We start from the raw sequence: 12,704 nt of genomic DNA on the forward strand, positions 1-12,704 counted from the left end.
GAGGAGACGATGAACCTGGATTCACACCACAGGCTCCCTTCTCCCTAGCTCTGACCTTTGGGTACATCAGGCAAACTCTAAGCCTTGGTTTTTCTGTAAGATGGAAAACCTCTTTATAGAGTTGTGAGGATGAAACCATGGATACAAACAACTGCACACAATGCCTCACGTTGAGTGCCAGCCCCCCTCCCTTCCTTCCTCCCAAATAATTAAAGATGTCTGTTATCAACCTCCATTTATAACAGATCTCCCATATGCTAAGCCCTGTGGGGGCTAAAAAAGATGCTCTTCCTGCCTTAAAATCCCACTGGGGATAAACGACTTACACAGGGACTTATTAGAGGGGAAAGTAGTCCATTATAAGGGCTAATTGAGCAGCCCAGATAATGATGCAAACTGAGTTAGAGCCGAAGGAGCGCCCTGTGTCCCGGGGTCCTTGGGGAGGCCACAGATGTGCTTCCCTCTGGATAAACAACAGCCTTTGCAACTCTGGAAGCAGTCAAAGCAGAAGACTGCAGAGATAAGCCTCTCTGGGCTGTGGAAGCAGAGTTAGAATTTGGAAGCTTGGGTTTTTTATCTGTTTCATGTTACCAGCTTGTCCATAAATCACAGCAATCTGATGATTAAGCAATACGAGTTAGGTTGAGTTGAGAGAATGAAGTGAAACTAATAAAGATTGAAGAATAAGATCATAGGGAGTTGGTGATTATATACCCATCAAGGTCTCAATTAAGTTCTGCCCCTCAGCAGAGGACAGAAGAGAATTTCATCTGTCTTCTTCCCATCCCTGTTTCTATCCATCCTGATTTTCCTTGCAAGAAATTTATCAGAGCTATGGCCTGGGTAGTCATAGTGAGGCAATATAACATAGTCATTAAGAGCATGGAGCTTTGGAATCAGACAAATCTATTTCCTCTGCTATTTGCTGGATGTGTGACTTTGGACAAGTTACTTAGACTCTCAAAAATCTCCTTGTCTTTAAAGAGACTTTCCTTGTCCATAAAGAGACCTCTTCCATATGGTTTTTTTGAACTTTAAAATAGATAATAGTATTGCAGTGCTAAACTCCGGTAGATAGTGAAGGCCAGGGAAGCCTGGTGTCCTGCAGTCTATGGGGTCACAAAGAGTCAGACACGACTGAGCAACTGAACTGAACTGATTGCAGTGCTTATCACTGTGCTTGTCAAGATTATAATAAATGTTAGCTGGTTTTATTAAAGTAATATCTGCATGAAAACAGAACAGATTGATTTTCCCCAAATGTGCATGTCAGATGTACACACTTCATTGGCAGAAGGTTGCTTCTGGAAGGTTGGAAGGTGGCCTGGGGCAAGAGAAAGAGCACTAGCAAAGTTGGCACCAAAATTCAGGTCACTTCACAGTGTTTTTCAAAAAAAATTTTTTACTATAATTCACAGTATGAGATGCATTTTATACCACAGTCTGCTACATTTATGCACTGATAGGCGAGAAAAAATTTTACACAAAGAATACACATCTTGACCACATGTGGTACAAACTGGTTTTGGGGTGGGGGAATTGTATGTTGGTTTGTTTTAGCGCAGTTGCAGTTTACTTATTTCGGACCCTATATTGGGTCCCAATCCACAGTTTGAAAACACTGTATGAAATGATTATGACCTTTGGAAAGTCACTTTCCCCCTCTGAGCTTTAGTTTTCCCAACTAAAAGCCCGTCCTGACACCAAGCCAGCCTCGCTGCTGCTGAGAGTGGTGCCAGGGGCACTGATGAAGCCCTTGCTGCTTGGAGGACGCCCATCCAGGGCCTGTGGGAGGGACAGACGTTGAGAAGCCACTTGGGGACACTGGGGATGGGTGGGAGGGGTGGGGATTGTGGAGGTTGCTTCTCCCCAAAGACACAATGTGATCTAAATAAAGGCGGTGGGCAGGGGAGAAGTAACTGGTGGTGTTTTTTCCCATTTGTGCCCCAGCAGCCTTCCTGACAGCGAGACGGGAGAAGACCCCAGGTACAGCCTTGGGACTGGGTTGGAAGTGGGTCCCCAATAAAGGGAAGGAGCTTGGGGGGATTCCCTGGTGGTTCAGTGGTTAAGACTCCACACTTCCACTGCAAGCAACACAGGTTCAACCCCTGATCAGGGAACGAAGATCCCAAATGCCACGCTGTGTGACCAATTTTAAAAAAGGAAGAAGAGGGAATACAGGGGAGGAAAGTAGTTTTAAAAAAATGGGGGGGGGGGGAGGGGCTAGGCAGGGTGTGTGGGGCGGGGAGGGGTGCTAAGGATAGATTCAGGGCTGTATAGTCCACATACACTTAGAGACATGAAGCCCTATAACACGTGAGGCATGCATTCTCAAAGAGGGAAAAATCTGGTACTGGAGAGGAAAAACTTAGATATTCCAATGTTTTGTGGCTCTCCAAAGGGCCACAGTATATAAGCAGACATACAGTAGATCTGTGGTTTTAAAATTTCATAGAGGATAGAGTCAGAAATCGGATTAGTGGGAAGGGAGGAAGGTGATGACTGCTAATGGGTATGGCTTCTTTCAGGGGTGATGAAGATGTTGCGGATTTAGACAGCAGTGGTGGCTGCACAAACTTGTGAATATAATTTTTTTTTAAACCCACTGAATTGGAAAATAAATGCGGCAGGGAAAGGACAATTAGAAAAAATACGTCTAAAATGGCCCTGTGGTGATCCAAAAAAAAAAGTTGAGAAACAAAGCTATAAGGAGAGGAGGTGGTTATCCCCGAGGCCAGACAGGAAATTCAGCCTGTTGCTTTATGTTCTATGTGCTTTATGTTCTGGTTGTCTAAAACATCCAAGTGAAATAGATTAATGTGGCTGCAAGACCTTCAAAACCCTCCCTAAGCACACTTCTTTCAAGACAATCGAGACACACTGGAGGAGGTGGGAAGTCAGGACTGGGAAGGTTGACTTGACCTTGTAAATCAGTGTAAGTGTCTGGCCTTCACTCCCCAACTCCACAGAGGTTTCACATCCCCACATTTTCTCTGCCGTTTCTCCCACCTTGTCACCAAGTGCCAGGGCCTGATGACAGCCCAGCCTCTCTAGCCATAGTGACCGTAACTCTTGAGCCAAAAAGCAGACCTCACGGTATGTGACAAGTGTGAACATGTGGACAAGAGCAACAGGGCAGAATATTTGACACCGGAGCAGCTGGGGTCCGTCCAGGCCACATGGCCACCACAGCTGACCCTGTCCCTCTGAGTGAATCTCCTAGGCTCCACGGTTGTCTTCTGGGAATCACACTTGGAGCGCTTCTCAGCCCTGCAGGTGCCACCCTGAGTTGCATCAGCTGTGGGTTCCCACCCCCAGACTCGCAGGCACCCATGGTCCCACCCGGGCTGGCTGCTGTCAGAGTGCACTCCCTGCTCCAGCTGTCTGTGCAGCCGTGTCAGCCCATGAACTTGGCCAGTGCATCCGAGCCCTGGCTCAGAAGCTGGGTCTGCAGGACCCATGAGTTGGGCCTCAGACTCCCCTGACGTAGGAAGACCCCCACCACCGTGAGCCTACGCCCAACGTGCCTTCGCTCCACTCTCCCTTGTAATTTCACACACCCCGATTGTATTCAGGCAGTGGAGGCTCCCCAGGGGGACCTGTGGCATTTGTGGCTGCAGACTCCGTCTCAGGGGTCATCAAGGCCCTCGTGCTGGGTCTGAAGGAGCTGAGAATGTCTATGGCGTGCTCAGTCCATGTGGGTGAACCCTGAATGTATGTCTTTCCCTCCCTGCTGCAGCCCCGAGCGGGAGACGGTGGCCGACGCTGACGTCAGGTACTGTGACCCCGAGCACTGCCCCCTGGGGGAGACTTCCTCAGAGGGGCTGTGAGGCCTGAGGAGCCACAGAGTTCAGGAAGGCAGCTCCCCAGGTCCAACCCAGCCTCAGAGAAGGCCGGGGAGGGGGCTCTGCTTCACAGGGTGGCTGGGAGACCACTGCTGCTTCCAGGCATCAAGCCCTTCACACCAGATTGTTTTTATCCCTGTGGTCATCTTCTCCTTTTCTTTTTCCTTTTTTTCTTTCTTTGTCTTCAGAAACCATACCACAGTAAACATGATTTCCTTAACAGTGCTCTTTTTAAAATTTCCATTTGGAGAGTTAGCTGCTAACATCAAAGTTGAGTGGTTTGAGGGCTACGCAAGGAAGGAGGAGATCAGGGTTCAAGTATTCACTTAGTTGGCTTCTCCCAGGCTCTGAGCAGACCTGGGAAGGGGAACAGACTGCAGAGGTGGGACAGGGAGGGGTGGAGAGCAGGGAGGGGTTGAGGTCCCATATCCCCCAGTCAGCTAAGGCCCAGCACCCAAGCCTGCCTCAGGCCTTGGGGAATGGAGAGGCCACCAGGAGCCACACGCAGAGCAGATTTCAGCCAACTGCACCTCCTCATCTTCGCGGCGCCCCCACCCCCTAGTCCCAGTTTTATCCGTCAGCTTGATAACCACCTCTGACAGTGACCCCCTGAGAATGCCTCCTCTCCTCCTGCCCTACTTTTTCCAGGAAGAGAGGCCCAGTGGCCTATGCTTCTCAGAAGCCGTGGCTGCTAAATGCCACCGTGGAGGAGAACATTACCTTTGAGAGTCCCTTCAACAAGCAACGGTAAAAGCTTCCCAGAGGGAGGGAGCTGGGGGAGGGAAGAAATTGGTCATGCTTTAGTCTCCCTCCCCAGCCCCTAAGCACAGCCAGCTGCCTGCTCCTCCATCCATCTCCCTCACCCCGCCATCCTGCTCTCCAGCCTGCTGATCGGGATTCCAGCCTGTTCCATAAGGTCCACCTGGAAATGATCCAGATGTTCTGGACGTCGGGGCAGTCCAGCTCCCATGGTTGAGAGGGTAGGAGGGGAGGGAGGTGTGTGCACACTGGTGCCCCCTCTTGAGGTTGGTGAAAAGGCTCCCCCAGCGCTCTGCCCTCTCCATTCTCGTGATTCTCCGCCCCCAGCTCTGCAGCTCACACACAGATCCCTCCAGGGCTAATGACCACTGACATCCATGGACCTCTTTCCAGAGGCTCTTGGTATTCATGATTTCTTCTAATGCTCACACCAATCCCAGTAGGCAGGTACTATTATTATCCCCATTTTATAGATGAGGAAACCGACTCAGGACGGTTAGGTAAATTGCCCAAGACCACCCAGCCAGGAAGTGACAGAAATGGGTTTCGAATCCATCTTCTAACGCCCAAGTACCTGTCACCAAGACACTCTGATGCCTCCATGCACTCTGGCTAGCACCCACCCAGACTGAGAGCTGACCAGGGAAGTGTGAGGGGAGTAGGCTGGGCAAATATTTGAACGGCCATCATCATTTACTGCCTCAACAAACCAGCAGTGATTTTTCCCTGGCAGTGCCCCAAGCGTGGGCTCTGGCTCTAGCTTTTCCCACCGTACAGGGGCCACAGGCCCTCTCTTGTCACTTACATGGCTATTTGCTCCCATCCAATTTCATCCTTCAAATATTTAACTTGCTCCAAGATGGTGTCAGGTGCTGCCCTCAGCTCTTTTCGAGCTCACGTGGTGTTTGCTCACACCCATCAGGAGGCCCATTAAAGCCATCGCTCATCCTGGCACAGCTGCCTGGAGGGTAATGACCCTCTGCAAAAGCTCAGGCCCACCTCCGGCCAGGCTGCTCAGCTGTGTCCCCACCCCACCCCACTGCAGGTACAAGATGGTCATTGAAGCCTGCTCCCTACAGCCAGACATTGACATCTTGCCCCATGGAGACCAGACCCAGATTGGGGAACGGGTTAGTAGCAACCTCCAGGGGAGTTACTCAAAGCTGGGACCCTTGGCCTCCCCTGCTCCCCACCCATCACCATCACCACGCCCTGAGATCGTTCTCAAGGAGAGCAGGGAATGTGAAATGAAAGAGGGGTAAGGCTGCAGAGTGCCTGCCATGGGATCAAAATGATCTCCTTGAGCCCTGGGCTTGTGGCTGTCCTGGACAAGTTTCCAGTCTTGCTGGGTGCAGAGGTCAGCTTAGCACTTTCCCAGGCTGGGGAGGACTTGACCTCTCTACTGATACCCCGAGTATGTACTGAGAGCCTGCCCAGCACTGCCCCGGGCTCAGGGTTATTCTTCCTGTTCCATCCTCAGGTGGGGTCCCTCCTCCATAAGCTTAGATGAATAGGATTCTCCCATGGCTGTCCTCCTGGTGTGTGATTTAAATCCCCTCATCCTAGGGCTTCCCTGATAGCTCAGTTGATAAAGAGTCCACCTGCAATGCAGGAAACCCTGGTTCAATTCCTGGGTCAGGAAGATCCACTGGAGAAGGGATAGGTTACCTATACCAGTATTCTTGGGCTTCCCTTGTCTGCAGTGCAGGAGACCTGGGTTTGATCTCTGGGTTGGGAAGATAGCTACCCACTCCAGTATTCTGGCCTGGAGAATTCCATGGACTGTATAGTCCATGGGGTAGCAAAGAATCAGACTTGATTGACAGACTTTCACTTTCCTCTGTCCTGGTTTTCATGGGTCAGATGGTCCCTAGCAGCTACATGATGAATTGTTAAAGGCCTGGGGATCATTCTCCCCACTTCTGAATGAATTCAGTGAACGTGTACAAGTTCCTCCTCTCTACCAGATGAGGAGGGCGCAAAGAGGTGAATGAAGCCAAAGAGCTCACATCAAGTAGGGGCCTGGACAGTCTCTGCTGAAGGGCTGTGCGGGCCTGACCTTTCCTCCCCTTCGGCGGCAGGGCATCAATCTGTCCGGTGGTCAGCGCCAGCGAATCAGCGTGGCCCGAGCCCTCTACCAGCACACCAACGTCGTCTTCTTGGTGAGTACACCAGCCAGCAACTTCCTTGAGGTCCTTGTGTCTGGCTGCCCCCTTGGCTCAGACAGACAGACACACACGCACACACACCATCACCAAACAACATCCCTCTCCAGGAGCAAACTTCTCCTGCCAGAGATAGTACCTACTGATCTTTTTTTTTTTTTAATTTATTTATTTATTTTAATTGAAGGCTAATTACTTTGCAATACTGTAGTGGTTTTTGCCATACATTGACATGAATGAGCCATGGGTGTACATGTGTTCCCCATCCTGAACCACCCCCAACCTCCCTCCCTCCCTACTGATCTTATTGATGGAAAAACTGAGACAAGATTAGTCCAACTGATCAATGTGGACGTCACACAGCTCTGCAGTAGGCACGAGGGGAGATGAGCAGTAATTATAGGCCCCTGCTTTGTAGCACATCCCCAACCTATTAATACTCATTTAGCCCAAATATAAGAATCACAAATACCTGGAAAGTGAGTTGCCATTTCCTGTTTCAGGCCCAGAGCAGACATTGCTAATTGATCTCAGTTTTCTCTCCCATGAAAACTGAACTTGGCCTCAGAATCCTTCTTAACACAGCACTCCAGGTAACCTCTAATAATCAAACATGAGATAAAACTTGGCTGTACCCGTCCTCCTTCATGCCAAGTTCTGTGTGGTGTGCCTTAGTTGATACTGAAGAATTCCAAGACATAGCCCTTGGCTTCAGAGGTTTAGAATCTAATTAGGGAAACAGAGCTCACCAATACTCAAGAGCCACAGCCCACTTGAAAGCCAAACTGTGTAACAGGCTATGAAGGGCCTTGTCCGGGGAGACAACTGTGAGGACAAGAGTAATCAGGGAGGGCTTCACAGAAGAGAGTATTAAAGAGTGAATCAGTTAAACAGAAGGAAAGAGCGAGCCATTAGGACAGACCGCTGGCAGAAGGACTCTCAGTTCTCTGATCCTGGCTTTATTCTCCACCCCGCCACCTCCCCACTAAACTCACTGCATGACGGAAAGGTTCACAGTGTTTGTTACCATCTGACACAGGCATAGCATTTTACAAAGTACTAGCTTATTCATCATCCCTTGTGAGCTTCAAACAACCTTGTTAGAGAGGAATAAAGTGGATACTTTAATTTATTTCAGCTAACTTTTAAGCTCCTACTCTGTACTAGGCACGGGCTCAGGGGATATCAGTTCTTGAGGGCCCCACGGTCCAGGCTAGACAAATAGCTATCAAATCTGACTTCCTGCAGGGTATCACTGGGACAGAGGGAGGAAAGACTAGGCTCAGGTATCAGGAAAGGACACAGGAAGAGCTGGTGCTTAGGGGAAGTGCTGAAGGATGAGTAACAGTTCACCTGACAGACAAAAGGCCGATCAGCACTCCAGGCAAAGGGAAAAGCTTGGGCAAAGGCCTGGAATGGCAGATTCCCTGGAAATCAGAGCATAGGGAGCTTTTACAAGACAGATGGGAAGTGAGGTTGGAAAGGAAGACTGAGCAGGTGGGAAAGGGTCTGGATTAGGGTGCTAAGGAATTCGGACGTAATAGACTATGGGGAGTCACTGGAGGTTCAGGAGTTAGGAAGTGCTTGTGATTAGACCTGTTTGAGAGTGGTGACTGATAGCCCATTGAGATGAGGCAACTGAGGTCCAGAGAGGTTAGGTAAACTGTCCAAGGCTACACAGTGAAGTGGTGTCAGTCCCTAAACCACAGCATGTACATCCACTGTTTTTACTTCCACTGTTACCCACCCCCATGCTTGCCCCTGTTTTCTCCCATCTACCCAGGACGACCCCTTCTCAGCTCTCGATGTCCATCTGAGTGACCATCTGATGCAGGCCGGGATCCTTGAGCTGCTCCGAGATGACAGGAGGACAGTGGTCCTAGTGACCCACAAGCTACAGTACCTACCACATGCAGACTGGGTGAGGGGCCAGCAGCGGGTCAAACTGTGGAGGGCTATGGTGGGAGAGGCAGTTGGGTGTCTTCAAAGGACTCCATCAGATGTCTGAGCAGCAATTGCTGAGGGTCACAGAGCAGAAGAGAGCAGCACTGGATGGCTTCACTCAGGCTTGGCCCATCAGGGAGACCTGGCATAGTCCAAGTGTTTGGTGTCACCTAGAGTTGCAGACATCTGCATCCTGACTGGGGGCCCCATGGGTGCACACAAGGTCAGCACCAAGAAGTCTAGAAAGAAGCAGACACTCAGTTCTTACTTCCATTTCCTACCTACTTTGATGACTCATTCCCCTGTCCTTGCGGAGTGCCCATGTGGACAGGAGAGCATCTTCCTGCCCACTAGTGCGTCAGATTCAAGTTAGGATCAAATGGGAAATATGGAAACAAACATTGGCAGTAGTAATAGAAACGTCAGTGTTATCAGTAGAATGAAATATCACATCAGTTAAATCCCCATATTCCTCAACATGAAGACAGTAGTTATTTTTAATATAATTGGAAAGCATTTAATTCTTAAACTGGAAATCATGTGACTTTTGAAATTGGGGCCTTGCCTGACTTGTACATAAATTTGTCTGTGAAAATGAGGCCCTTCCTAAGCTTCGGGTCTGTGTTAAATGCCCCTGATAATTTCCCTCAAATAAGTCTTCCTTCTACATGTAGTAAGGTCTTCCCCTCTACTATGAATAAAAAGGAAAAAGATCCAGACTTTTCAGAAAAGCTATTAAAACAGAAAAAATGCAGGGGGCAGGGGGTGGGGGGAAATTCCAGATTTTAAAAATAGCTATTAGAGGAGGTACAAGTTTGTGTCTGAGTTTCTGCAGTGACCCTGGTGAGACAATTCAGGACAGTCCTTAGTCCAAAGAAGGCCAACACAGAGGTGCCTGGTTCCTTAAGTGAACAGGACTTTGGGGCATCAGCCCTTGAACCCCAGCATGGGGTGAGTGGGAGTGAGAAGAGCAGGTTGGGTTTCTGAATTAATGATGGGTCTACGTGAGTATAAAGCATTGACTGTTTCAAATAAAATACATTTTATTGATCTCAAAGGGGCCTCCCACATTTAGACCAACAGGTGCTTTGCCAAACACTGGTGGAACCTGACAGGCCTGATGTGAGGAGGAGTTAAGGGTAATGAGCTGTTAGCCCACTAAGTGCATGCAAACAGCTGTCATTGCTGGAGTCCTTGGGGATAACCAGACAACTTGACCAGGATGCACTAATTTGCTCTGCAAACCCTCCTATCAACCACGGGGCAACCATTGAGAACTACCCCTGAGATGTACCAGATTCTAAATCCTGGAGTGTCCTGCTGAGGGCAGTGGGTGAGCGGGAGCCATTTGTGGTGGGGAAGGGATGTGTGCTCTGAGCACATCCGTCTCAGAACCCTCGGTCAGGCAGGAGTATGACCTCCACTCCCCCGCCTCAGCCAGCCCCCCACCTCAGCCAGCCCCCCACCGAGTTTGTTTCTGCCTTTTTAGATCATCGCAATGAAGGACGGCACCATCCAGAGGGAGGGCACCCTCAAGGACTTCCAGAGGTCTGAGTGCCAGCTCTTTGAGCACTGGAAGACCCTGATGAACCGGCAGGACCAAGAGCTGGAGAAGGTGGGTGTAGCCTGGGGGCCAGGCAGCCTGGCCCCTGAGGATAAGATTCTGCTAGAACCTGAACTCATAAAGGCCTTCCTGCCCTCATTGGCCCTAGGAAGCCCCCAAAAACACACACAAAAGACAGATGTGGACGCTGGGCATGAAATTGCTCCTACTAGACAGCCAGTACCTGTGCCAGCTACCCAAGGCAGAGTCAGGCCAATGCCTTCCCCATGTCCCGAAATAGTCAGATACCATTTAGTTACAAAGCTTCAGATAACCAACTCAGACTGGCTAAACAAAGAGAAAAGGGGGGTGGGGAGTTAAGGATTTACTGGCTCAGGAAACTGGAACATCCAGTGATGCTATAGCTTCAGGTGGAGCTGGATCCAGGTGATCAAGCAATATCATGAGGAATCTAATTCTCCCCACCCCTTGGCTCTGCTTCTCTCACACCAGCTTCATTCTCATGGAGGCAGTGAGGGCCATCGGCATCTCAGGCTTCCATTCTTCCAGGTCAGCAGCTCTGCCAGAAAGACAGTGCCTGTTTTATGATAGTTCAGCAAAAGTCCCAGGGCTGACTTCTGTTGGTCCAGTTTGGTCAGGTGCCCATCCTGAGCAAATCACTGTGGTCAGGGATGTGGAATGTGAAGACTGACCATTCCCGGGTCACATGACCACTCTGGGATTCAGAGAGAATGATTAGCCCACCTGAATCACAGAGACAGAATAAGGGAGAGGTGGTCTCCCACAGGGATACTGGGATGCTAGTAGCTGATGCAGGGGAAGGAGTAAATTCTGGCAGGCAAACATGTGTCCATCTGGACCATCCTCCAGGCAGGGGCAACTTGATAACTGCCGGTGGTCAGCACCAGGGGCAGTTCCCCCCTACCCACTTCCCTTTTCCCCTCCGCACACCCTGAGGACATTAGCCAGGCCCCATCTATCTTTCAGGAAACCGTCATGGAAAGAAAAGCTACGGAGCCACCCCAGGGCCTGCCCCGGGCCATGTCCTCAAGAGATGGGCTCCTGCAGGATGAGGAAGAGGAGGAAGGTACAGGCCATGGGACTGAAGTGGAATCATGGCCTGAGGTCTGCTCCACCGTGAGGAGACTAAGGGTTGGGGTTCCGGGAGTGGGGAGATGGTGTGCCTCTGATGCATACCTTCCCCGCTGTGCACCTCAGTATCCCCATCTGTAATTGGGGCTGATCCAACCCCTGTTCTCTTCAGAGGGGTGTGCAAGGTGACTCCATAAGGGGGTTCTTCCACCTGCAGAGGAGGCGGCCGAGAGCGAGGAGGAGGACAACCTGTCGTCGGTGCTGCACCAGCGTGCCAAGATCCCGTGGCGGGCCTGCGCCAACTACCTGTCCTCGGCTGGTACCCTGCTCCTCTCGCTGCTCGTCTTCTCCCAGCTGCTCAAGCACATGGTCTTGGTGGCCATCGACTACTGGCTGGCCAAGTGGACTGACAGTGCCCTGACCCTGAGCCCCATGGCCAGGAACTGCTCCCTCAGCCAGGTGGGTCCAGCAGCCCCAGTGCCAGAGCCAGGGGACCGGGAGGACTGAGCACGGGCCACCCCCCACAGGATGCCAGCCTCGTTCTCTGCCAGGCCCAGGAGTGTTCCCTCAATCAGACCGGCTACGCCATGGTGTTCACGGTGCTCTGCAGCCTGGGCATCGTGCTGTGCCTCATCACGTCTGTCACAGTGGAATGGACGGGGCTGAAGGTGGCCAAGAGGTTGCACCGCAGCCTGCTGAACCAGATCATCCTGGCTCCCATGAGGTAGCCCTCTCCCCTGGCTGTGCCTGGCTGTGGGCGAGTCATTGTTCTCTGGGCCTCAGCTCTCCCATCTGTAAAATGGGGATATATCAATACATACAATCTCTATTGCAGGTCGCTAGATGTGACTCAAGGACATGGGGTGGGAAAAGCCCCCTCCTTGGTGCAGAAAACAGGGAAACTGTTATCTACTCAGCTAGACAGGGTGTTACAAATGTCACACAGTTAGCTCATCTAATTCTCACAACAGCCCTTCAAGGGTCTGCAGGCTCTGCATGAATGTTTCCCCTTTCTAGGCAGGTACCACCCCCGGTTCAGCTCTCCCCTTCCCTGCCTCTCCTTCCTCATTCAGCCATTCTGCAGGTTCTGACCCCAGGGACACACGGTAGTTATTCTAATCCTCTGTAATGGGATCAATCAAAACCCCAAAGGCTGCTTGGTGTGAAAGACAGTTAAAGCTGTCATAGCCCGATTGGCTGCCAACTCAGTTTACAAACCCAGCAGGCAAACAGGCTATCTGATCCCTCCTCATCATCCAATCACAATCTCCTCTCCAGTTTCATGATCAGTCTGTGACCCACAGACACAGCCTCCAAGTTTACTTATCCTCTATT

General features: G+C 50.7%; 1 protein-coding gene across 4 annotated transcripts in view; it reads left to right on the forward strand.

Moving 5' to 3' along the window:
- ABCC8 (ATP binding cassette subfamily C member 8) overlaps positions 1-12,704 on the forward strand; it is a 79,184-nt gene that overhangs the window by 53,747 nt on the left and 12,733 nt on the right. For 3 of the 4 annotated variants that reach the window (XM_019975423.2, XM_070803583.1, XM_070803585.1), the window contains 10 exons: positions 1,951-1,986; positions 3,740-3,775; positions 4,494-4,592; positions 5,650-5,734; positions 6,686-6,766; positions 8,553-8,690; positions 10,203-10,328; positions 11,265-11,364; positions 11,587-11,828; positions 11,921-12,093. In XM_019975423.2, the coding sequence (XP_019830982.2) occupies positions 1,951-1,986; positions 3,740-3,775; positions 4,494-4,592; positions 5,650-5,734; positions 6,686-6,766; positions 8,553-8,690; positions 10,203-10,328; positions 11,265-11,364; positions 11,587-11,828; positions 11,921-12,093 (1,116 nt within the window). The remainder of the gene's footprint in view (positions 1-1,950; positions 1,987-3,739; positions 3,776-4,493; positions 4,593-5,649; positions 5,735-6,685; positions 6,767-8,552; positions 8,691-10,202; positions 10,329-11,264; positions 11,365-11,586; positions 11,829-11,920; positions 12,094-12,704) is intronic. The other variant, XM_070803582.1, reaches the window with a different exon arrangement.

Source organism: Bos indicus, chromosome 15, assembly GCF_029378745.1.
Source record: "Bos indicus isolate NIAB-ARS_2022 breed Sahiwal x Tharparkar chromosome 15, NIAB-ARS_B.indTharparkar_mat_pri_1.0, whole genome shotgun sequence".
NCBI lineage: Eukaryota > Metazoa > Chordata > Mammalia > Artiodactyla > Bovidae > Bos > Bos indicus.